This window comes from Lactuca sativa, chromosome 7 (assembly GCF_002870075.4).
Source record: "Lactuca sativa cultivar Salinas chromosome 7, Lsat_Salinas_v11, whole genome shotgun sequence".
In the NCBI taxonomy this organism is placed as follows: domain Eukaryota; kingdom Viridiplantae; phylum Streptophyta; class Magnoliopsida; order Asterales; family Asteraceae; genus Lactuca; species Lactuca sativa.
The window spans coordinates 151883269-151910640 of record NC_056629.2 but is presented as its reverse complement, the minus strand read 5'-3'; the positions used below and the strand labels follow the sequence as shown (position 1 = coordinate 151910640).

Sequence of the window (27372 nt, the reverse complement as noted above, 5' to 3'; positions counted from 1 at the left end):
TCCTATAACACAAATACATCCCTAATTAACACTTTCCAAACTAGGGTTGACTAACTCTATCAAGTCAACATCAGTCAACTCTGGTCAACGGTCAACGGTCAACCCAACTTGCTGAGTCTGGCGTGGACTCGCCGAGTCCCTTCGGGGACCCGATTCCTCTGAATCCCCTTCCGACTCATCGAGTCACTCACCCAACTCGGTTCCTCAACCCCTGGTTCGAAAACATGGAACCACTCGCTCCAACTCGTCGAGTCTGCCAATGGACTCGATGAGTGCATTCCATGCACAACCCCAAACGACCTTCTGAGGTCAGATCTGTTCCATTAACTCATAGATCTAGTCTTTCCAAGCTTATTTATCACGTAAAGTCTATGTCTTGGGGCTCATATCACACCTATTGACTCACAAATGGTGTTTTAACCTCAAACATAATGATCCCAAACCAAAACCTCCATAGACTCATATAAAGCTTGGACAAAGAGGCACTCTGGACCTCCATGGGTCCATATCCAGAACCTCACTCGCTTAAGGGACCATGGGAGCACTAGATCTAGTCACAAAAGGGCTCAATAAGCCCTAAATCAACATGAACATCACCTCAATAGAAAATGGTTCGAAAACAGTACCTCAAACGTGATGTTCTGGACCTCAGCTCTTCAGGAAGTTAACCCTCTTGCTTCCTCTTGGCTATAGCTTCCTTTCCCTTGCTAGACAACACCACCAAGGTCAACAATGACTCCTTCTCTCACTCCAAACACTCAAGCTCACTAGGGTTTCGCTTTGGGGGCTGGTGAGCACAAATGACGGCCATAAGGCCCTTTAAATAGGCCCCAAACCCGAGAAATTAGGGTTTCATTAAACAGTACGGACTCGCCGAGTCCACCAATGCGACTCGTCGAGTCCAGTCATTAATCCGGGTGAGAAATCGCGTCTCTACTCAGCGAGTCTACGCACCAACTCGCCGATTCCTCTCACAAAACTCGAAATAAAAATGAATAAATATAATACCTGAAATTCCGGATGTTACAATTCTCCCCCACTTGAATATGACTTCGCCCTCGAAGTCTCATCCCTGAAATAGCTCTGGATGCTGCTCCCGCATCTCATGCTCTGGCTCCCAGATCAACTCGGATCCTCTCCGATGTTGCCATTGAACCTGTACCAGAGGCACCTCCTTGTTCCTCAGAACCTTGATCTTACGATCCATAATCGTAACTGGTCTCTCCGCGTAGTTCAGGCTTGCATCCACCTGAATGTCCTCTAATGGCACCACCGTTGACTCGTCGGCTATACACTTCCTCAACTGAGACACGTGGAAGGTATTATGAATCCGCTCCAACTCCGGAGGTAACTCCAAGCGATACGCTACCCTGCCCACCCTCGCGATCACTCTGAACGGCCCAATATACCGGGGCCCTAGCTTGCCCCTCTTCCTGAATCGAATCACTCCTTTCCAAGGAGATACCTTCAGGAGAACATAATCACCGACCTGGAACTCAAGCTCGGATCGACGTCTATCCGCATAAATCTTCTAGCGGCTCTGAGCGGTCAACAATCTCTACCTGACCCGTTGTATCTGCTCTGTCGTCTGAAGCACAATCTCTGTGCTACCCATCACTCGTTGCCCTACCTCTCCCCAACAAATGGGAGTCCGACACCTCCTCCCGTACAACAGCTCAAAAGGCGGCATACCAATGCTCGAATGATGGCTGTTATTGTAGGAGAACTCTGCTAAGGGAAAATACATGTCCCAACTCCCACCAAAATCCAACACGCATGCTCGGAGCATGTCCTCGAGCATCTGAATCGTCCACTCACTCTGACCGTCAGTCTGTGGGTGGTATGCGGTACTAAAATGAAGCCTCGTACCCAACTCATCATGTAATTTCTTCCAAAATCTGGAAGTGAAACGCACATCTCGATCTGACACTATCGAGATTGGCACCCCATGCCGCGATACCACCTCTCTGACATATACCTTTGCTAACTTTTCTGCAGAAGAACTCTCACTAATGGCAAGAAAGTGAGCGCTCTTTGTCAAACGGTCTACTATCACCCAAATCGCATCGACACCCCTCGCCGTTCTCGACAATTTGGTGATAAAATCCATGGATATCTTCTCCCATTTCCATTCAGGAACCTCCAACGGCTGCAACTTACCATGCGGTCTCTGGTGCTCGGCCTTAACCTTATGGCAGGTTAAGCACCTCTCAACAAACCACGCGACATCCCTCTTCATACATGGCTACCAATACTCCATCTTCAGGTCTAAATACATCTTAGTGGCACCAGGATGGATCGAGAACTTTGACCGATGAGCCTCTTCCATCAAAATGGTACGCGTCCCTCCCACAAACGGTACCCAGATACGCCCCTGAAATGTCATAAGCCCCCGACCATCGGTAACGAACTCCGATACTAACCCAACAACTCGCTCTTTCTTCTGCATCTCAGGCTGCATAGCCTCAGCCTGAGCCCCACGAATGGTGTCCTACACCGGAGCTATCACAGTTAATCTCAAACATACATCTCGCAACGGGGTGCTCTCCGCCCTGCGGCTCAGTGCATCGGCTACAACATTAGCCTTGCCCGGGTGGTATAGGATCTCACAATCATAATCCTTGACCACGTCCAACCACTTCCTCTGTCGCATGTTTAGGTTGGGCTGATCCATCAAATACTTCAGACTCTTGTGGTCTGTGTATATCGTACACCGAACCCCGTACAGATAGTGACACCAAATCTTGAGGGCGAACACCACTGCCCCCAACTCTAGATCGTGGGTGGGATACCTTGACTCATGAGGCTTCAGCTACCTCGATGTGTATGCTATCACATGCCCTCTCTACATCAGCACCGCTCCCACCCCAAGATCGATGCATCACAATACACCACAAAGTCCTCCATCCCCTCTGGGAGGGCTAACACTGGGGCTTCACATAGCCTCTGGCGAAGCGTCTCAAAGGAGGTCTGCTGCTCTGGTCCCCATGAAAAAGTGACACCCTTCCGGGTTAACCTGGTGAGTGGCATGGTGATCTTGGAGAAATCCCTAATAAATCTCCGATAATAGCCTGCCAATCCCAAGAAACTCCTGATCTCGGACGGTGACCTCGGCACCTCCCAACTCATCACTGCCTCCACTTTGGCCGGGTCGACCAATATCCCCTGCTGATTAACGAGGTGCCCTAGGAACTGGACCTCTCGCAACCAGAAATCACACTTGGAGAATTTGGCGTAAAGCCTCTCCGATCTCAGTACTCCGAGGATCTCCCTCAAATGCTCCTCATGTTGCTCTCTGGATCTCGAATACACCAAAATATCGTCGATGAACATGATCACCGACCGATCCAACATCGGCCTGCACACTCTGTTCATGAGATCCATGAACACTGCCGGAGCATTGGTGAGTCCTAAAGGCATCACCACAAACACATAATGCCCATAACGAGTCCTGAATGCTGTCTTCTGAATATCCTCATCTCGCACCCTTACCTGATGATACCCCGACCTCAAATCGATCTTGGAGAACCAAGATGCTCCCTGCAACTGATCGAACAAATCATCGATCCTTGGCAACGGGTAACGGTTCTTGACCGTCAGCTTGTTCAACTCCCGGTAATCAATGCACATCCGGTGTGAACCATCCTTCTTCATGACAAAAAGGATAGGCGCTCCCCACGGCGAGCTGCTCGGCCGAATAAATCCCTTTCCCAACAGCTCCTGAAGCTGCGAGGATAACTCTTGCATCTCTGGAGGTGCAAGACGATAGGGCATCTTGGCAATAGGCGCGGCCCCTGGAATCAAATTGATACTGAACTCCACTTGCCTCACGGGAGGCACACCCGTCAACTCCTCTGGAAATACGTCCGGGAACTCACGCACTATCGGAACCTCCTCAACTGACCTCGGTCTCTCTGAATCAACCTGCGTATCCATCACATACGCCACAAAGCCCTTATAGCCCTTCTGTAAACACCGCCTCACCCTAGCGGCCGAACAAAACGCTGACCCAGAACGTGTACCCTCGCTGTACACTGTAAGAACTCCCCCACTAGGGTCTCGTATGGTCACCAGCTGACGCTCGCAGTCGATAACCGCACCGAATCTGCTCAACCAGTCCATGCCCAAAATGACACAGACATCACCCATCGCAATAGGAATCAAATTAATCGGGAACTCAACACCGAAAATCTCGAATACGCACCCTCGGATCACCTCTGTGGCATATATCACCCTCTCGTCAGCTATGGAAACACTCAGAGGCCGACTCAACGCCTCACGACTAACACTGATATGCTGACTAAAAGCCAAAGATACAAAAGACCGACTTGCACCCGAGTCAAATAGCACCAAGGCAGGTACATAATTCACAAGAAAAGTACCTACGCATAACATAATATAAGCATAATATCTCAACATCAAAATAAATACACGAAAGAATACATACCAGCCACGACATCGGGCGCTGTGCGGACCTCCTCCGTGGTCAACTGAAAGGCTCTCCCTCATGCCCTCGGCGCCTCGGCCTTCACTGGCCGACTCTCGGTAGCTCTGATGGCGGTAGGGGCAGATCCCTGAGGTGCGCCTTGTGCTGACCCCCGCAACTGCGGACACTCTGCCTTCCGGTGTCCGGTCTGGTTGCAGTGGAAACATACTGCAAACCCCTTGGGGTAGTCCTTGGCCATATGCCCCTCCTTGCCACATTTGTAGCAAGATCCAGCTCTACAAACTCCATCATGACCCTTGCCGCACTTTCCACAAGTGCGGCCCTTCTGGCTCCCTGCTTTGGGATCAGCGGGCTTGGCCCGCTTGGCTGCCGGCTGGGACTGTGCCGGTCGCCGATCCCTCCCTTGAGACTCCGCCTCCTCCCTAGCCTGAGTCTCTAGCTCAATCTCCCTCTTCCGGGCATTTGCCTGAAGCTCGGTAAATGTCCGGTACGAGGAGTTCGCCACGAACTCCCGAATATCTCTCCGCAAAATACTCAAATAACGGCTCATACGTGCCTGCTCAGTAGACACGTGCTCAGGGCAGAACATCGCCCTCTCATGAAACATCCTGGTGATAACCGTAACGGACTCTGTACCCTGCTTGAGGGTCAAAAACTTCTGTGCCAACCGATCTCGCTCCACCGGGGGAACGTACTCATCACGAAACATGGTGGTGAACCTCTCCCAGGTCACCGCAGCAAGCTCTGCTAGAGAATAGTGTGCTGTCGTGAATTTCCACCAATCCTTCGCCCCCAGGCGAAGCTGGTTCAGCGCAAATCGAACCCTCAAGTGCTCAGGGCACGAGCATGTGTAGAAACACCCCTCAATGTCAGATACCATCTCATCGCTGCAATCGGGTCCTGTTTCCCGTCAAACTCTGGTGGCTTCGTGTTGCTGAACTCCCTGAACAACAACGAGTCGCCCCCTTGCGGCCTAGCAGCAGAAATGGCTGCGGTGGCCGCCGCAACAGCAGACTCATAAAGAGCTGCATAACGCTCGTCAAAAGTCTCAATCAGCGTGGTCTTGATAGACCCGAACATCTCTGGTATCTCTGCCCTGATGGCCGCAGCCACCTCCTCATGGATGATCCGACGGATCTCCTCATCACTGGTCTCGCTGCTCTCTGGCGCATGACGTGTCCTCACCATGATCTACCTCTGAAAAACAACATACGATATATTAGAAGCTCACTCGAGCATACTCGCACTCGATAACTCATCCCTCCTTGTTTCCCGACATCCCAAAGATTCTTACTTGAACGGTATACCGTCCCGGTGTTTCCAGTAGTACGGGCCCAATACTACCTTCTACACCGAGTCAGTATACAACCCAAGTCCTCCTCCTAGGATCCCAAGTCCCAAGTACTCTATTATGCAAAATCCTTTCTCTAACAGATCTCTCATAAGCTCCTCGCTGCTACCTACTCACTCTCAAGCATCTCATAGCAGCTCACCTCTCCCTAGTCTAAGGCATCACAAATCAGGCCACTCTAGTCCTAATAGGAGTACCTAGCCCACTCTAGCACGAGAATACATCATATCAATATCATAAGCATATAACATAAAGGTATCTTGGGAAATCACCGTTCTGGCGTTGACTGATCGTACACACACTCTGCTCTGCGTTTTCCAAAAATCTCTTACTCTTTTTTTGAAAATATTTCTCAAATCCTCAGTTTGAGTTCAAATACGCCCGAAGGTGTACTCGAATCCCTCAAACCAAGGCTCTGATACCAACTTGTAACACCGTAAAAATTAAAACAATTTTTCGCATTTTATAAAAACATAATTCATTTAGTATTCATAAAAAAAACATCATTGTTTGAAACTCAAATCCATAACATATAAAAATCCCAAGATCTCATAACATAAAAACCCCGTGTGTGTACTGATCCGGCCGGCGCCTTCCCGCGATCCTCACTAGTACCTGAAACAAATAACACCAAACACGGTAAGCACAAAGCTTAGTGAGTTACCCAAAATACCATATATATAACACATATTAGCCACTCGAGGCTATAACTCTTTGGGTCCGTGCACCCAACTCTATGAACCCTCAGGCTCTATCTCTGTGAACCTTGCGGTTCTAGCTCTGTAGCATGCACAACATGAATCACATAGAATAATCCAGTGCAACACATAACACATATATAGCATACAACACTATATCACATAATTCTAATTACCTACTCAAGGTAAAGTATAGTGAGAAGACTCACCTCGCGTATCTCGGTAACTCGTAAATCCCTGAAATCACTAGTGCTTGATCACCCGAGCTATAGTCCTCCTATAACACAAATACATCCCTAATTAACATTTTCCAAACTAGGGTTGACTAACTCTATCAAGTCAACATCGGTCAACTCTGGTCAACGGTCAACGGTCAACCCAACTTGCCGAGTCTGGCATGGGCTCGCCGAGTCCCTTCGGGGACCCGATTCCTCTGAATCCCCTTCCGACTAACCGAGTTACTCACCCAACTCGGTTCCTCAACCCCTGGTTCGAAAACACGGAACCACTCGCTCCAACTCGTCGAGTCTGCCAATGGACTCGACGAGTGCATTCCATGCACAACCCCAAACGACCTTCTGAGGTCAGATCTGTTCCACTAACTCATAGATCTAGTCTTTCCAAGCTTATTTATCACGTAAAGTATATGTCTTGGGGCTCATATCACACCTATTGACTCATAAATGGTGTTTTAACCCCAAACATAATGATCCCAAACCAAAACCTCCATAAACTCATATAAAGCTTGGACAAAGAGGCACTCTGGACCTCCATGGGTCCAGATCCAGAACCTCACTCGCTTAAGGGACCATGGGAGCACTAGATCTAGTCACAAAAGGGCTCAATAAGCCCTAAATCAACATGAACATCACCTTAACAGAAAATGGTTCGAAAACAGCCCATAAGGCCCTTTAAATAGCCCCCAAACCCGAGAAATTAGGGTTTCATTAAACAGCGCGGACTCGCCGAGTCCACCAATGCGACTCGTCGAGTCCAGTCATTAATCCGGGTGAGAAATCGCGTCTCTACTCAACGAGTCTACGCACCAACTCGCCGAGTCCTCTCACAAAACTCGAAATAAAAATGAATAAATATAATACCTAAAATTCCGGATGTTACAAGGGGCTGACTCGGCGAGTCGAGTCGCGAATGAAAGGATTCTGAGCTAATGAACTCGGCGAGTCAGTATGCAGACTCGACGAGTAGGGTTGACCTGGAAGGTTGACTTTGACCAGAGTTGACATAGTTGACTTTTGGAGATCAGTTAAGCTAAGTGATATATGTTTTGATATTGGTAGCTCGGGGAGCTAGTGGAGCAGCGGTTCAGGGAATTGTCGGTCAACATCCAGAGGGGTTACCAGCAAGTTCAGCAGTACCAGGTAAGTTTCCCTTTGTGTGAATGGGTCTCATGCCACAATGCCGGCCCATGCAGATGTGAGTAGGAAGACCCAGGGGTTAGCCCTAGGCACTGTATGCGAATATGATATTTAGGACCAAGGTCTATTGATAGCGGGCGGGTGCCCAAGTAATAGTTTGCATGATAGAGTATACTTGTTGTCTGTGTGATACTAGTATGTGCCTGGTAGGGAGGTGAGTGTGGGCGAGGTCCCGTATCTCACCAATAGTAGAGTGTAGACGGTGTTCCACATCTCATTAGCAGCAGATCAGGGGCGAGGCCCAAGTTAGGGAAAGAGTGAGTGTGGGTTGGGCCCGTATCTCACCACCAGTAGGGGCGTGGATGGGGTTCCATGACTCATCAGTAGCAGGACAAGGGCGAGGCCCAAGATAGGCGATGCCTCAGGACATGATTTATTAGTATATGTTAGCTTATGTGTTGTTATACGCTTATGTGCTATTATATGTTAGCAGGCGAGGCCCAGTGACAGGAGAGGCCTAAATGAAACAGATTTGTATCTGAGCGGGGCTCGAAGCCAGGCGGGGCCTGGAGCGGCGGGGCCGTTGTAGCGGGCGAGGCCCGAAGTAGCGGGCGTGGACCAGTATATGCTGTATGTGTTTATGCAGGGTATGTGGTAGGTTGGGGAACTCACTAAGCTCCGTGCTTACGGTTTTTAGTTTTGGTTTCAGGTACTTTCGGTAGCGGAGGGAAGAGCTCGGGGTGATCGCATGGCACACACCATAGACTAGACAGCCTATGAATGTTTTACTCTGATAATGAAAATATGTTTTGGAAATTATACTCTGAATTCATGTTATGACTTATGATATGTTTTATGAATATGGCTTTGGTAATGATTTAAAGAAAAAAATTTTGGTAAGGATTTTTGGGATGTTACATTAATGAAGGGAGAATTTATAGTCTTTGTCCTACTCGTTCGGCTAACAACCCTCCACCAGTCAAGGAAGCGGTGGGTGAGAGTGGACACCCATTAAACTGTCATTTTATAGGCAGTAACCTTATACCCCCCTTATATACCGGCTTCGTGAATGAGGCCTGCTAACGGTAAGACTGACTTTGCTCTTATACATATATATAAATATTATTAACTTATAATATTATAAAGTATAAGGGTTGGATTTTAACTTTTAAAATTCTAAGGGCTAACTTGGAATTAAAGTATTCATAAGTGAAAACTTTTTCAAATTCCAAAACTTGAGGGCAAGTTTTGAAACTATTCAAAACTAATTAATTCCATAAATTATGTGTTTAAAGTAGTTTTAATTAAAAGACTCTTCAAGTTTCATAACTTGAGGACAGGTTATGGAAGACTTTAAACTAATAAAAGAATGTAACTTTTCTTTATTTTGTAACTTATGGAATTAATTAAGGTTACACATTTTGTTACTTAATGAAGCGACTCTTGAACCTCCATAACGTGAGGACAAGACTCTTCATTTTTTGTAACCATTGCCAACTTTTATGAGTTTTATGAAGCCTAAATGTGACTTTTCGTATAACTTGAGGACAAGTTACAAAAACACATTTTAGAATCAACTCTTAGATTAATTTGGATTGAAAACAACAATTTCACATAACTTTCTATTAATCTAAGCAACTCATAAGAACAAGATAATTCAAATCAAACTTTTTCATGTAATTAGTCTAAACCTTAAACTAATACAAAACATGAATCTATTAACAATTATCTTTGAAATTGGATTAGCATGAACATTACCACATCAAAAACAAGTTTAAAAGTCCAAAAACATCTTAGGGTAATGTTCCTAGTCCAATTCCATCCAAAAAACTCGAAAATATGTTGTCTGAGGCTCTTACTCATCGAGTGCATGAACCTACTTGACGAGTATGATGAATTTCTTCATGGACTCGGCGAGTCCAGTGCCCAGAAAGCCAGAAAATCGATTTTTTCAGCATTTTTTAGCAATTTGCATTAAGTATAATTGAAAACAAGCCTAGGCTCTGATACCACTGTTGGATTATGAGCATTCTAACACTCCTAAGTCTACATGCAACCCTAAATACCTTGGATCTATGTTTTCTCTATTATACATGCAAATATGAACTTTCCAAGGTATTACCCTATCTAGCATACAATACTTGATACTTGGGTCATCAAATGGATAGAATACATACCTTTGTTTGATGTAGCTTGTCTTCATGAAGCTTGAGTGCCTACTGCCCCAAGTGTGACACCTCAAATGGTTCACACAACACCAAATGCATATGGAATGACTTGAGAGAAATGGAACACTCCTTGAAATCGTCTAGCCCTCATACACACACTCGTGCACGATTTCTTGAGCCATGGGATTCTTTTATATGGTGGCTATTAGGGTTACACCATGTAACTCATAACTTTACTTATTCCTTATGCTCCATGGATTTTAACCTCCATGGAGTATCCATGAGTCACCCCATGGACTTAGTCCAACATAAGGAATCTTGGATCACAAGCCCACATATATAAGAATGAATGATTTACACAATCAACCCATATATTTAATTAGTCTCCTTTTTGATCACTTAATTAATTCCAAATCAATTCTTGATCAATACTAATTAAATAACCTTACTAATATATTAGAACTTATAATATATTAACAAACCTTAAGTGATATATCTCTCTCATTACAGTCTATCCAAATGCATGATGTCATGCAACCCAAATGGACCATGTCGGGTCGGGTCAAGTCTTACCAATTATAGTTATGGACTTAGACATTAATCCAACAATCCCTAGGACGGAATACCCTATATTGGAATACCTCTATGAACATAATTCGGGTCTACTCATACTTGAGATCCAAGGATCTATCCTTGCGTCTCATCCACCATTCTCTGATTCGTCACAACCGAGTGCAACTCCCACGAATCTTCAAAATTACATCCAATCCGAACGCACTCCTACAACAGACATAACCAACACAATCTCTATGTCCACAGCCTATGACTGGAATACCCTTATGTGGTCCTCAGCATAGGTCTGGATTGCCTCTGAGCCCACAACATGAGTCTGGTATGCCCTCCCTGTCCCTCAGCTCATGACTGGAATGCTCCTGATGACCGATCGACACTACTGTCGTCACTTCAGTTGCCCAACACTCCGAACCTGCGGATATCCACTTTCCTCCGCCACTCAAAGGGCCTAACCGACGCTCCTCTCATCAACGAGCCACATAACGATACAAAAACTACTACCACACATGAATCCCAAGTCATAAACCCACATCAACTCTTCCTGCTACCATATGACGTTTCTCAAGTGAAGTCGAACCTCCTTGGTCCCAACTTGTCTGCCTACAACCCGAACATCTAACACCTCACCGATTACTAAACCAAAACACACACACAAACGGCAGTCTCACGTGTCTTCCCGAGAAGAAACCGACTGGCTGGACCTGCTTCCACTCCCTGCCATCCACTCCTACCAACATAATGAATGTTATATGACCCACGTCAGCCTCACATCCTACCTGGTCTTTAGTGACCCATCTTCTCCTTACTTTAGACACGTTATGGCTCTATCACAGATGAAACCAACCCAAGACACATCACAATAACTCAAACTGTCATCGATATACCTACCACTACTGGCCAACCAGCACGACACTCAAATCTAACCCATATCACCCCCTTCGGGTTAGGATGCCAACATGTCTAATCAATTCAACTATCGAGTCAAAATTTTCACGGTTTGTTGGCCTACCGCCTCAACCCTACCGCTCCCTTCGAGCCTCCGTGCCTACGACTTACAGTCGGCTCGCACGGGTATATTAGCCTACTGCCTAGAGCAGGACCACCTCAACCCTATCCAAATGCCTTAGATGATCATGAGAAAGATCTAACCTAGTTCCGAGAACCTGAATGATAAGATATTCTAATCTCAAACCTTCCTAAAATTGACTAATACCCATTCGGATCCACCTCCAGTCCCCAACTAGAGTATTACCCCATCCAAGAAGATAAAACCTTGGAGACACTCCGAACCGCTGGGATCTCCAAGATCCTTAGCACTCTATCTGATCTCTAACAACAACTTCCGATCAAACCAAAATACACTGGAGTCTTCAACATATTCCAACACCATGTTCAATACTTGGGGACAGACCTACTGATTGATATAGCATATCAGTATACCCAATACCTGCACAGAGTTCTACAAACACATACAGAGTCTTCAGCATGACTGGACCGCCTTACCAGACCTTCAATCTATCCGGGCCGCCCTAAACTATTAAGCACCTCCCTGGACCTCCTTCCTGATGCTCTCTCCCATGCATCCTATTCTCACCCACTTAGGGTTTCGAACTCCGGATCTACTCTGTGGAATATATCCCCAGCCTAACCCTAGGCCTCATGTCGATCGTCCACGCTCTCGGAAATCCGTGGTCTGATCCCTGACCCGCGTGACCACCACATACGTTAAATAACCCGCACTCCTGTGTTGAATGCACTGTTGAGCCCTGGCAGCTAACAAAACCCTCAATCTATCAATCCAAAAACCCTCAGAGTCGAGCACACCCTCGACCGAATACTCGAACTAAACTCGATTCTTGACTAGAACTCCGACCTGGTTCCCCAAATTCTGCTATCAAGCACCCAGAAGATGTGTTCTTAAGCTGGGGAGTTTTGCCGAACCCCCAATCAACACAACCCTCAAACCAAGCAGCCACTAGGGCCTCCATTCTCCCTATTGGGTTGTGAAACTTATCCCCATTTCAAAACTTCTCCCACTTCCGCATCTTAGGGTAACACTCCCCCACTTAGATTCGACTAAGCCTTCATAATACATGAAAATTGGAGGATTCTAAATCCTTCTCACTTCCCAACAATCGATCCAATAACAACCAACTCTTTCCTACTAGTGCTCCATTGCTAGATAATCCCAATTGATCACATACTTCTAAGAACCAGATGAACACTTCTTGAATCCCAGTTAAAACGTCAGCCACTAATGCTTGAACGACCCCACACTCATGTTCCGAAGATCAACAGATAAATGCTCCAACTAATACCTCGGCAACGAACCCCTTCCATTGACGCTTTAGTCCGTCAATCACTAATGGTTGCTAATCACTGAATCCTGGCAATCCTGAATAACCCTTCTGTGGGACCCTATCCGCAGGCCTCCTACATAATACCCCCTTTTCCAAAGGTGTCCCAAACAAGCTTCCCGTTCTTGGGCTCTAGAAATCATTCTCTTCAGGGTTCGCACCCTGACTCTCATACCAGCTCAAACACCCACAGCTGAATTGCAGCAGCTAAAACAACCTCTGCCCTAAACCGGGCTACAAACTACTCCCGACACATAGTCTACAATCCTGAAAGTGCAATAGATTGCACAACCAATCCTTTCCATCCGATACAAGAGATCCAAGGCATACCGGTCCTCACAAATACTTATGCCACGTTGACCGTCCTGTGCTCACCGATGCTGAATAATGTTGCCTATTCCTGCAACCAACTGACCCCGAGCTGGAATACAACCTGATCCTAGGGTCACAAGTATGCTCACTCCTTCGAGCTTAAAAGGTTGAGAGGGCACAATCCTTGTCCTACAAAATGCCAATCCAATCCATCAATTAACCATTCCACTTCCAGCTGCAAAATCCCAGCTGAACATAACCACCACTCCCTTCTAGAGTCCCTGTGACTCATAATCCGGCCTCGAGCAAAACCCCGAGCCTCAAATCTAGAACTCACGAGCTAGACTCCCCCGCTCAACCCGCGGAAATATAACGAGTACATATCATCTTCTCGATCCCAGATAACTGCAACCCCCTGATCATCAGAATATGTACCAATAACAAGTCCCGGTACTGGAAAACTCGTCCAGCCCCTCTCCCTGCCGTCGTTACAGCGGTTTAAGCTGCCGCGGCAACCGTCTAACAATGGCTGCATAGCGCTCGCTGAAATACTCAGCCATGGCGGTCTTAATAGACCCGACATCTCCGGAAACCGCCCCCGAACAATCTTGATCACCTACTCCCAGATGATCTCACTAACACGATCCCCTGAAAATGCTGGCCTATCATGGCCGCCCGCTCCCGATCCTAACCTGGATCCGGTCTCAAGACGTCTCGAATATTACATTCATTAACTGGGAGCCGACTCCCAACCCAACCCTAGGGGTTGTGACTTCCTTGATACGCATATGGGTCTTGTGCTTTTAGTAGTACGGGCCCATACTACCTTCCATACCTACCCATATTTGTCTCAAGTATCACCATAACACCCTACCATATACATATACATAGTGAGCGATAAATCCTCACTCCTAGAGGAATGCTAAATATCTCATAACTGGCCTCCCAGCCTCTCACTACCCACCCATCCATGAAACTTCCACCAACCCCTGCAGCACTAGTGTATGCTAGCCATACATAACGCTGGACCCTATAGACTTTTGAATATCCAATCCTACCCTAAGCCCTAATCAATAAGAATAGAAGATAAGGCCAGATCAAACATTCTCAGGCTATAAGATTTTAATTATATACAACTATGATACATACACAAGAAACTATAATAATGATGTCAGTCTCATATAAGGAGAACCCTAGGCTAACGGGCATCATGTAATCAGGCAATTCAATCATGTGATTCCTGAAGATCCCTAGCCTGGTACTAGCATGCTGTTCTAACATATCACAATATCAAATAACCGTATGGTATTTTAGGGTCTACTTACTAGCTCTGGCTGATCGTACACTTCTCATCCTTTTTTACTTATTTTGAAAACCATTTAAAAATCATTTTGAAAATCTTTCCTTGATTTGAGACTGGATTCACACGAGTGTTCCTCCAGTTCACTCAAACCAAGGCTCTGATACCAACTTCTAACACCATAAAATTCGAGAAAATTTAAAACTTTTTAAATCATTTGAAACCATTCAATTATAACAATTTGTTTTCAAAATAGTTTATACATCAGAGTTCCCAGAAATCATAATCGTCAATCGAGGAAGTGTACGGTCACGCCTTCGCCTACCCGCGACCATCCGCTGAACCTGAAACAATAAACTGAAGTTGTAAGCCTGAAAGCTTAGTGAGTTACCCCCAAAATACCCATACACACAACCATACACATACAACAATTAACAACATACTATGGGTCCAGTCAACCATCGGGTTGGAATACCCCTGGCCCTTAACCATCGGGTTGGAATGCCAACATACTATAACATATATACAATTAATCAGCATGTACTAGGTCCAAAATTTTACAGACTTGATTACCCCTGGGCCCACAATATGAGTATGGATTGCCTTCCGGGCCCACAACTCACATCTGGATTGCCATCGAGCCTACGATACGAGACTCCCTCAACTCATATCTGGAATGCTCCCGAGCCCACAGTACGAGTCTTCCATAGCTCGTATTTGGAATGCTCCCGGGTTTGTTGGTCACCGCACGAAGCAGTTTCACCTAGACCCATCCCACATAATATGTCGACATATAACACAACTAATACGCATACAGATAATCATATCATACTACAGGTAGTCCTACAGATCCACCTAACTGGCATAACAACTAGCATGCAGACAGTCAAACCAACTACAGGTCACTAAGCATAACCACATCCGATATACCAGGATATCGATATAACAGATCATACTAGCATATAACCATGCTATCTACCAAGATGTCAAGCAAACATATCAGAATAGTAACTATCTCAAATAACAAATCAATGGGCTGGCCTTGGTGCCTTAGACCCTTGAGTATAGTGAGGATAACTCACCTTGCAATGCTGGACGGAACAACAAAATCATGCTCCCGAAACACTACCCCAAACTCCAACACCTATAACCATCAATGATCCAATTCATAAATATCCGCTTACCAATTACTCTCAAAAGTCAAACAGGTCAACCCTTGGTTCGAGGTCAAAGTCAACTGTCAAGATCAATAGTGCATGTTGACCTCAACTCGCCGAGTACCCTCTGCTACTCGCCGAGTTCCTTGCATAACTTGCCAACTCGCCGAGTCCAAGGTAATCTTCATCAGACTCGCGAGTTGTTCATCCAACCCGTCGAGTTCATGACCATCTTCATATGACTCGCCGAGTCTACCATGTGACTTGTCGAGTCCCTTCAGTCCTTCATCCATACAAATGCTTTTTAAGCCATGCCAAGGCTCCAAACTACAGATCCAAGCTCCCAAGGCATGCTTATCATGTAAAGTTGCAAACTTTACGTGCATACAAGGCTCTAATGACTCAAAATGCCAAAACCAAGCTTGAAATGGGGTTTTACACTTAAGGAGGGGTTCATGCTTGCCAAAGCTAATAGCTTTATGGACTTATAAATCAAAGAGAGTTCAGATCTGAAGTTTCAACTTTAGATCTGAGCTTATACCCAAGAATAGCTTCATAACCAAACCAAGAAGCCCTAACTTCATCCAAAGAGATCTAGAAAGGAATGAGGCCAAGATCATGAATTGATACCTCAAATGAAGCTAGCTGAGATAGACTTCAGACCCACAAACGTTCTTGCTTCCAACTTGTTGATCTTCAAGCTTCTTGCATCAAGGTCTTCTTTCCAAGCTTGAAATTTGCACTAATATGGAGCACACACACGAATTAGGGTTTCTGGACTCTCAAGAGGCTGCAAAGGAACTAAGGGAGGCTAATGATCCCTTAAATAGGGTGCTAAACCCCGTAAATTAGGGTTTCACTCTCCAGCTCCAACTTGTCGAGTCACTCTTCCGACTCGGCGAGTTGGTCACTTAAACACGTGGCCCAAATTCGCTGCTACTCGACGAGTCAGGCAACCAACTCGTCGAGTAGATCTTGAATTCATGAGAATTCATAACCATAAATTGGTATTCGAGAATCGGGGCGTTAAAACGAATCTGTCTCTGTTTGGCCAGTTACTGATGCACGCCCAGTTACTCATGCACGCCCACAAGGTGCTTGGCATAATGTATATGTTAGGTTTTCACCAGATGAGACCACGTTTGGCTACCTTGCCTATCGATATGCACCAAAAGGACTCGAGAACAAGATAATTGAACTACAAGTGTCGGGTTGACCACAAACCCAACATTCAACTTTTCTGGTGTGGTGGGGACCAATGTTGGCTCAATTGGAACCGATGTTTCATTTGACACCAAAAGAAGCAAAAAGTGGAAAGACTCCTGACTGATTCTAAAAACTACGAGTTTTGATTTATGTTATAGATAATAAAGGGCATTTAATTACTTCATAGTTTTTAAAATCAGTCGGGAGTCTTTCCAAGAATTCAGAAAGTTTTCAAGAATCAAAAGTTACAGAGTCGTCTTTGCACTTTTTGAACCGCAACTAGCAAATCCCTTCTATCTTAATGTTCTTTATATAACTTATTTGCTGCATGAAATCTTTTCTTGATTTATAAGAATTTCATGCTTTCAGACTTTACTTACATGGTTGATATTTTTATTAGGCATCACCCGAACATTTTTCTATTGGTTTAAAGATACTAAATCAACTTGTTAGTGAGATGAATCAGGTTGGTTAATATATTCCTACTCCTTAATTATGCATGGAAGAATCGTTTATTTCGGCCTTTTACTCAGTATTTTTATTACTTGTCATTACATAGATGGAATTTTGTGATTTATCATTATCTGTCTTCTTACTCCTTTTCATTCCTACCTTTTTTTTCACCTGATTTTAAAGCCGAATCTAGTTCCTTGAAATTATTTATGTTTTGTGTCTTTTCAGATATTCAAAAGATGGAGATAAGATGAATATATTTGTTGAACAAGAACCATGAGTGGAACATCATATTGGGATGTTTTTTCAATTAACTAATTACTAATCTGTTAACTAACCAACTCATATTGCTTTGTAGTAAAAGCAACATAGGAGAGAACAAGGTGTTAGAGATTTAGCCATGTCTGGTAATAAAGATTTAAGGGATTAATTGTATGGTATCTTTTCAATCTTCTTCTCTTCTAAACTTTGAAACCTTTTAACCAAGCAGTTAATATCCAAAGCATCAAAATTTACATCTGTCAACTATATTTATATTGCAGCTACAATTTTTGCATACGGTCAACGTAGCAGTCGGAAGACATATATTGTGTTAGTTTGAGATTACTTTTATTGATTATTTTATACTTCATTATTTTACTTGAAATAAATTATAACTACAATGCTAAGAACAAAATTAGTTTGGGCTTATTTTTATTTAAGTTAACATCCAGGTTAAAATAAGAACAAAATTAAAACTACAATGCCTTAATATGAAAATAGTTTGAAAGATATGGCTTTTTACTAAATCTTAGTTTCCTCCTATTTTATGCTTAGCAGCTCTGATTATATGGGATTTTCTCGTCATGTTATTTGCCGATCTAGATTTGTTTTATGTTTTTTTTTGAGCCATAGTTCGTGCTTTAAACTCCATGATCTTTAAGTACATTAGCGTTTTAGTTTTTAAACAGATAAAATTTGACTTAAATTTTAGGTGGTAAATGTTTCTCATTTTTTTTTTGTTAATCTGCTTTTGAAATGTTTTTATAAATTTCTTTGCCAAAAGCTACAAGGAAATGGTGATTCTGACTTGGAAAAATCTAGTTTTACTATTTAATTAAAATTCTACGCAATTCATTAAAATTTCCAAAAGGTAGGCAAATGTTCTTTAAGATATTTCATTTAGTTTGATGATCAAATCTTAGTTTTTATTAATTTCAATTTATATTATAAAGATTACAGGATGTTAGGTGCAAATTCTAGATATATTTTCTGTATAAGTGATAAAATAAAGTTTTGGGTCCATAATTGCAAAAAATTAACTATATTCATGGACCAAAAATGTAATTTACGCTTTTATTATGTTGAAACTATTTTGGTTTACAATAAGCCGAAACTTGTCTGGTTTTTACAGGACATATTTAAAGAGTTTTACTTGATCAAATACAATGGAAGGCGATTAATGTGGCAGAATTCATTAGGTCACTGTGTCTTGAAAGCAGAATATCCAAAGGGCAAAAAAGAGCTTGCAGTTTCCTTATTTCAGGTTTGAGTTATTTTCTTCTTTTGTATTTTTTGTTTTTTATTCTCTGAGTATATAAATGGTGGATTTATATAATTACAGACAATTGTTTTGATGTTGTTCCTTGATGCACAAAAGCTTAGTTTTCAAGATATTAAGGATGCTACAAGCATTGAGGACAAAAAACCGAGGAGGGCTCTCCAATCCCTTGCTTGTGGAAAAGTTTGTGTCCTTCAAAAGGTAGTTGTTTTAACTTTTAACTTAAAGTCATTTATGTCTTTTGCACATCCTACCAACTAATAATGTTGATGCTTTTCTTAGATTCCAAAAGGGAGGGAAGTGGATGACAATGATTCCTTCGTGTTTAATGATGTATTTACTACTCCTCTTTATTGTATAAAGGTGAGATCAATTAATTTTTTTATACAAATATATAATGTGAAGTTCATGTGAAATTAGAATGGAATGACTCATTCCATTCCCTTGCTTATTTCATTATTCCATTCCATTCCATGTACAGGTGAACGCTATCCAATTGAAGGAAACCGTGGAAGAAAACGCAAGCACCACAGAGAGAGGATTCCATTCCATGTACAGGTGAATGTCCAATTATTTTTTTGATAAATTTCGTATGAGCGAATTGCCTTCACTCAATGATAAGCTGGAGAAGTTCTTGGATCATCTGGTAAGAGGCATTTCTTTATTATTCATTATCATTGGCAATCAATTCCTTAAATTGGTTTTTGCTATTTTCTTTTTACAGGATCGTACATATTATATCACATCTGTTAGTATATATATATATATATATATATATATATATATATATATATATATATGCATTCTGATGTACTTTTAAAGGTTGTTGACTGTGTGATTAATAAAAGTTTTTTTTTTTTTTTTTTTTCGTTTCAGCTAATGTTCAAGTCATTACTTGCCATCTAAACTCGGTGGACAACAACCAATTTTTTGACATGTAGGATTATTTTGACATGATATCTAAAACAAGGTATCCCTCAATACCAATGTAGTATTAGGTTATATAGTTACGAGAAACCTCTTAATAACAATGTACAATCATATCCCTTTAATTCCAATGTATTACAATTTTTTGACATGATGTTATCGGATGAAATTGGTTGTTTTGGTATATATTTGTTTCCATATTTTTTTTATTATGCATAAATGAGTATTGTAAAGACGCATCGTAAATGCATATCGTAAATGGTTGCTGAATTTTATGACACGCAAATGCGTGTCATCTTCATTTATGAAAGGGGCTTTAATGATACACAATGTGTGTCCTAAACGTGCGTCGTAAGGTTACGACACGCACATGTGTGTCGTCTTCCTATATGACATGGTCTTCCTTGATACGTATTGTGTGTCGTCAATGAGCGTCGTAAATGCGTTTCGTAACAGCGCGTCGTAAATGCGTTTCGTAAATAGACAACGCGCAAAAGCGTGTCGTCTTTCGTTATGACAGGGTCTTCCTTGACACACATTTGCGTGTCGTCTGAGCGTTTTACGATACACATTGCATGTTGAAAAAGGGGTTTTGCTAGTAGTGTTAGTTCATATTCAGTGTAATAATTATGTTGTAACATTTTTTTTATCAATTCATTTTTAGTATTAGAATGTGTATATAACTTAATATTGCGAGTATAACAATCTCATGAATTTTAGATGTCTTTTTTATATGCCTAACCATTGTTCTTTCGTTGCTAGTGTTGTATGCAACATTCTTCGCCTATAGTAACATGAACAAACCAAGAACATGACAATGTAACATGTACCAATCCGTTTTCTTCATCGCTTCAATTTTTCTTTCATTAAGTGGTTCACGTAGCTTGGTATAGTAGAGAAAATCTTAAAGGTGCATCTTCCAAAAGCAGTAATCTTGACATTCGAATTTAACGATCATAATTTCCCGACTTCATCAATAACTCTTATACCAATTGCTACAATTGAGGAATTCAATAAAAACACAGAACACATTCACAAAACAATTAAGGACGCAAATAACATAAAGAACACAATTATTTAACATGGTTTACTTGATCACGGAAATCAAGTAACGTCCACCGACAAACTAAAGAGAGATTTTTCTTAATAATAGCTGTCGTCGCAAATGCTGATGTTTGCCTTAAGGTCACATTTGTACGAAGGGGCTTTATCTATAGAGATGAGTTGATCTAATATTTGTTGTAGGTTGGGCCTATGAAACGCCGCAAACTGATCTGACCCATTGATCGAGCACCACCACCCTTCTTCATTGAGCATTGTAACTATAGTATGTTCGTAATGCCTTGCAACTACATGCACAACCATACTTCCTATCCTTACACTGCCGCTACCCATACAACTACTTGGTAACTGCCCCACAATTTCTTTCTTACTCCACAGCTGCATGACCTCATGCTTCGTCATTGTAGTGGTAAGAAGGTTACTATGAAGATCAACTCTACAAGTAAACCATGAAATTAAAACTTCGACTAATTTTGCAATCTTTTGTAAACATGACCGACAACATTGATTTTTATAATTTACTCAAATCATTTTGAAACTTCAAAAATAAGACCAAAATTACAAATCGATTTTTTATGGACCAGAACATTTTTAAAAAGCGAAAATTTTAGATGTATTCAAAGACCTAAAATGTAAATTTCTCAAATATTGATAAAAATATGACAAGATGCATGGACGATCCTTTAGACATTATTTGTATTTGAGGTACCAAGTGTGGGTAGATAATATCAATTCGTTAATGCATGTGTCTATCATTATACTAAACTTTTAGTTTCAATATTTTGTGACATTTTCTGTAAAATTCCTGAATAAGATCTCGTGTAAGAGTATATGATCACAATGCTGTTATGGTATTTTTGGACTTGTTTCCTCTAGATATTTGCTAAATACATAATTACAAAATATGACAGAGAAGAAGATAAACACAAGCAATCAAAAGACAAACAATGTTTCAGTATCACTTTAATTCTTTATTACACCAAAAAGATGTATATATATTTATTCATATGTTATATATCTCTATATATAACCAGCAACACAACTCAAGTTCACTAGTAAGGAGATTGGCCATTGATGTTTCCACTAGAATAATAGCTGCAAATAACGAACCACCAACTATTATTTGTACACTGAACCCTAGCACATCCAAGTTGATTAGAATTACTCCACACTACTTGAGTATAGTGTCCACAAACGTGTCCACCAGCACAAGTATTTGTGGCATAATCATAATAAGCCTTCTGAGCTACCCATAAATTCACTGCTGCAGTGCCTGAGAAGGTACCACTACCTTTAGCAAGGTTCTCACCATAAGGTCCACCAGAATTGACAAGATTGCAGTCGGCTTTCCTCTGGTTAGCATAGTTTTGAGCATAGGCAGCCACAGTGGCATTCCATACAATGTTTGCGACACCCACTTCGGCACGAGCTGCATTGTGAGTATCTAAGTAATCTTGTTGGGAGTTTTGGGCATTGATGGTGTGAAGAATTGCTAAGGTAAAGAAACAAACAAGTGTAAATGAGAGTTTAAATGACACCATTGCTATAGTTACTTTGTTGGATAATTGATGTTCGATGATGGAGATACATGATTTACAAATGGCCGGTATTTATAGGATGTTATGTGATATTGGATGTTCATTTGGTATGCATGTGCAAAGGTGAATAACGTACGCATGCAATTTAAGCAAAGTCGCCAAAACTTCCCCATCGGACACAAAGGCCTTTGATTTAAATCTTGAAATTACCCAAGTGGCTATTGTCATAATGATAATCACAAATTACGCCCCCATTTGGGCTTACACCATCCAATTATACCCAGTAAAAATAAAACAAGTCGCTAGTATGTTTACATTTGACTGAATGCTTTTAGGAATCGTAACATAACATATCGTATATTAAATATTAAATATTGCATTTGTTTTGTAAAGAACCCAAGTGGCGTTAATGTCCTAATTATAGTCACTAATTAATCCCTCATTTGGGCTTACACAATCCAATTATACCCAGTAAAATAAACAAGTCGCAAGTATATTTAGATTTGACTGAAAGCTTTTAGTTATCGTAACATAACATATCGTATTTAATACATTGCAATTGTTTTTTATTAAGATTGGAAACAACCCAAGTGGCGTTAATGTCTTAATGTTAATCACAAATTAAGCCCCCATTTGGGCTTACACTATCCATTTATACCCACTAAAAATTAAACAAGTCGCAATCGCAAGTATATTTAGATTTGACTGAAAGCTTTTAGGTATGGTAACATAATATATCGGATATAATACATTGCATTTATTTTGTATTAACATTTGAAACAACCCAAGTTGCGTTAATGATTTAATGATAATCATAACTATTGCCCCAATTTGTACTTACACCATCCGATTGTACCCAATGTTTTAAAAACCGGTTTGAAGCGGCCGGTCGAAACGGTTGGACCGGAGACCAAAGAATGAAGCGGTTTAGCTTGCACTGTTATATGTTTATTTCCGAACAGAAATGAACCGGTCAGTTTTTACAAATATATGGTTGAACTGATTAAAGTAAACGGATGAACCGGTTAAATTAAATAAATACACATAGAAAGGAATAATTTTCATAACAAATTTTTGTTTTTTTTTTTTCAAATATGTTTTGATTTTGTTTGAATAAAAACACGTGGTAAGCATTATCAAGTTTTTTAATGTGTTTGTATTTATCTAAACTATATTTTGTTTCCGTATTATCCTTTATTTTATTTTTAATGCACAGGGATTAATGTAAAGCTTATGTTTATATGTATTTAATGTATTTTGATTGATTTTAAACTTGCATTTATGTATATTTTTTGTTTTAAATTTGTGGATGTCTATATGTATGTAGGAAAATAACAAAAAAAAAAGGTGAAAATTATAGAAACCGGTTGAGCCGACCGTTGAACCAGGTTAACCCGGAATCGATCACCATATCGGTTAAACTAAAAAACCAGTTTTTAAAACATTGATTATACCCGTAAAAAATAAACATGTTTCAATTACATTTAGATTTGAGTGGAAGGTTTTAGGCATCGTAACATAACATATCGTATATAAAATAATTGTATTTGTTTTGTATTTAGATTTGAAATAACCCAAGTGGCCTTACATCCTTTTAAGAAATTGTAAATTTTAAAAAATTAATATATTGTTTAACCACGACATCTCATCGCCATTGGTCTACCTATAACCACGACATGTTGTCGCATAGTTAAACTGATAGGCACGACATGTCATTGCCATTGTCGTACAAAATTATATTTCCCTCTTTTTTGTTTATTTTTTCAGTTTCTACATTTCAACTCATTTATAACACATTTCATATAACGTTCTAGAAACATAAATACATTTCAGGAAATTGGTTAAAAGTTTCGTATAATTAACCATCACCTACATCACTTTCATGATTTCTATCATCTGCATCATTGACTTAATAGTTTGAAATTTGTAATTGTGAGGGAACAAAATGAAAGTGAAACGATGCGACTTGGGAGTTAGGGTTTTGAGATAATATCATTTGTTGTATTTGTTAAGTAAATTGTTGACCCAACTGTTAAGTCAACTATTGATCAAGGGCAATTAAATTTCCTACAATTTTTAAAGTATTGGTGCGTAATAAGGTGATTCATTTTACACTTTCCTGCCACACCCTGTGTATAACCGTGCATTTTTCCAAGTACATGTTTGATGCATTCAACCTGATCGATTGACTCATCACCACCGACCTCTTCCACTACTTTTTGTACACTTATCCTTAGTTTTATCTTGCAATAAGCATAACAATAAAAATACCGTAATTATTATTTTTTTCTAAAATTTGGCAACATAACGACGGGCTCTAAATGGGATAATCAACATATTCACCAATAAATAAAAATAATAAGGATCTCCAAATTTCAATATACATACAATAATAGGAATATATTTACAATATATGTAATCTACTTTAAATATCAATACAAGCAATGCACTCTAACTCTATTTCAACACTTTACACAAAATAACAACATGCTAAAGCATACAAATGCAACTTTTTTACTTACGCAATCTTCTTATACACAAAGATTACACCATCTATGAATATGTTTTGCCTTTTCTATTTCTTTTATCTAAAAAGAGTCAAGAAAACTATTATTAAGATAGCATTGTACTATAAACGAATACTAAAATTTTTTGTTACATCCTTGTGCGCTTTTTAAGCATATGATTCACACCTATGGCAACTTGTATATAGTTGTTTTGTGATATTTTTTGTATTTTTTTGGAGCGGCGTGAACATCATGAAAGTTGGCCTAGGAGTTTTGCGCTCTTTGGTGATAAAATATTTTTCTGCAAATAAAAATAATTGAATATAAATGAATAAAAAGTAAATACAAAAACAGAAACGAATAAAGAGATTTACCAAAGAAATGTGTAAAATATTAACTAAGAGCTTTATACTTTACAAGTACTTCAAGAGAAAAGATTAACGATATTTAACAAAGAACTTTAGATATGGTTTTAAAGTTTAAGTGTTTAAAAGAGAAAAAGAGTAATGAGGTTATTTTAAAGATTTCATAAATATCGAAATGCTTTAAAGAGAAAAAATGGAAAGATTTCAATGAACAAAAATTAGTCATGAAATCGCCAAATATCTCATAGTCTCTTAAGCATCATCTACTTATCGTCACCTGAGACACACATCAAAATGCGACGTCGGACTAGAAATTTGGGTAGATAGAAAGGGATTGACTCATAATAAACTGTTTATATAATCAGGTTTCAAAACACATATCGCATATAATCATCGTGTAGTACACTATAAGGAAATCATCATCAACTCATAAATATCATATAACTCTTAAATATCATATAGCAAAAAACCTACCTTAAGTTGTCTTAGTAACTCATCACCTTTACTCCTTGTGACCACATGGTTTTGGGGTTATGCTACATGCGTTAGTCAAGTTATGGGTGGAATGTACTCTAACAACACATCCACGGACACCTTTTCATCCCTCATGTGGGCATTTTCTTATTATGAACCATGCACAAATCCTTGACCAATTTTATCTCTCACATGAACATGATACTCTTATAGCACATGCACTAACACTTGCCAATTTTCATCTCTACCCCCGATGAACATGGTACTCTTACGGCGCATGTACGTACGTTGGGATTTTAACCCCTCCTGTGAAGATGGTAATCTAATGGAACATGTACAAACTAGTAACATCCTAAAATTACACTTAAATGTTTTTTGAAAATATTATTTCCAATTTGGAAAAAATATGGAGTTTTGAAATTGAAAAAAAAACAAAAAAAAAACATAGTGTTAAAATTGAAAAAAGTGACAACCTAATGTCTTTTGTGCATTTTTTTTCATTTTTAACACATCAATATGTCATTACAACATGTCATATTATTAGAATTAGCACGTCATCATGTCACGTCTGCAGGCAACCAGGTTGATCAGTTAAGTAGTCAGAATCATAACAAACTGAAAATGAAATGTCCAATTTTAGACAAAAAATAACGCAATGTCGAAATTGAATTTTCGTTTAAAATTAGTAACTTTTCTTATATTTATCCTACATATTTTTAGCATGTAAAAATTCAAAGCTACATTGACATTAAAGAGATGGAATAGGCTTTCATTAGGAAGCCTGATCATATCAATTCCACTTGCTCTTTCTTCTTTTCCTTTTATTTTTTTTTAAATTTTCCTAATATTGTAGTAAGTATGGCCCTTGAAGTCACGAATACGTAATGAACATACACATTGTTGTCTTTTTATAATCCAACAGCTTGATTGGACAACAAAAGAAATGGAAGGCTATATATGGTTTTAGGAATTCTATAAACATGGAAATCAGGAGAAGAAAATATTACTTGGAACTTGATGCTACATATTGGGTTTAAATCCTCGCCTCTTATATCTTTCCTTCTCGTATATCCCCTTTTTTTGTTCTCATGTAGTAGCCTCAATGTCACACCCCAAAACCGAGAACGGCGGAAACGTTCTGGGGCGGAGGACGTCATGTATAATATCAACAACAATGTAAAGTAGTAAACAAGCAACAACATCATCCATTGCATTAATAATATACTTTTATACAATTGTGTTCTGTCAAATTTTGATAAACACTAAAGCATAAATCAAAATGAAAGATAAGTCTTGAACAAGCTCCATCTTCCTTTCTCCTTGCATCGGTACCTGTCTATGATAACCTGAGGATACAAGTAATTTTGAAAGCGAGTATCAGCTTTGAAGCTGGTGAGATCATAAGTATTTAGTGTCTTAATTTGTATGTAATAATTTGTAGGTAAATGATTTGTAAGTATTGAAAATGTATATGAACTATAAGTATGAAAATGTTTGTAAAACAACTGTAAACGTTTGATAAAACCCTAGAAATCCCTATGATTCCTACTATTATATAAAG

The 27372-nt window shown here is 40.5% G+C and overlaps 2 protein-coding genes across 2 annotated transcripts; one reads left to right on the top strand and one right to left on the bottom strand.

Moving 5' to 3' along the window:
* Positions 1-18707: 18707 nt before the first annotated feature.
* Positions 18708-19844, top strand: LOC111904275 (cullin-4). The gene is made up of 6 exons (XM_023900052.1): positions 18708-18923; positions 19002-19139; positions 19221-19301; positions 19420-19496; positions 19663-19666; positions 19815-19844. Exons 1-6 carry the CDS (start codon positions 18708-18710, stop codon positions 19842-19844), a joined length of 546 nt encoding a protein of 181 aa, XP_023755820.1.
* Positions 19845-21867: 2023 nt separating this feature from the next.
* LOC111904254 (pathogenesis-related leaf protein 4) lies at positions 21868-22489 on the bottom strand. Its single transcript, XM_023900032.3, has one exon. It carries the CDS (start codon positions 22466-22468, stop codon positions 21980-21982), a length of 489 nt encoding a protein of 162 aa, XP_023755800.1. The 5' UTR covers positions 22469-22489; the 3' UTR covers positions 21868-21979.
* Positions 22490-27372: the final 4883 nt, after the last annotated feature.

Excerpts from the sequence above, each read along its gene's own strand:
- LOC111904275 (XM_023900052.1), top strand. The coding sequence starts at position 18,708 with ATGGACCAAAAATGTAATTTACGCTTTTATTATGTTGAAACTATTTTG. Across the intron at positions 18,924-19,001 it reads TTGCAGTTTCCTTATTTCAG|ACAATTGTTTTGATGTTGTT; the intron begins GTTTGAGTTATT and ends ATATAATTACAG. Across the intron at positions 19,140-19,220 it reads AAGTTTGTGTCCTTCAAAAG|ATTCCAAAAGGGAGGGAAGT; the intron begins GTAGTTGTTTTA and ends TGCTTTTCTTAG.
- LOC111904254 (XM_023900032.3), bottom strand. The coding sequence starts at position 22,468 with ATGGTGTCATTTAAACTCTCATTTACACTTGTTTGTTTCTTTACCTTA.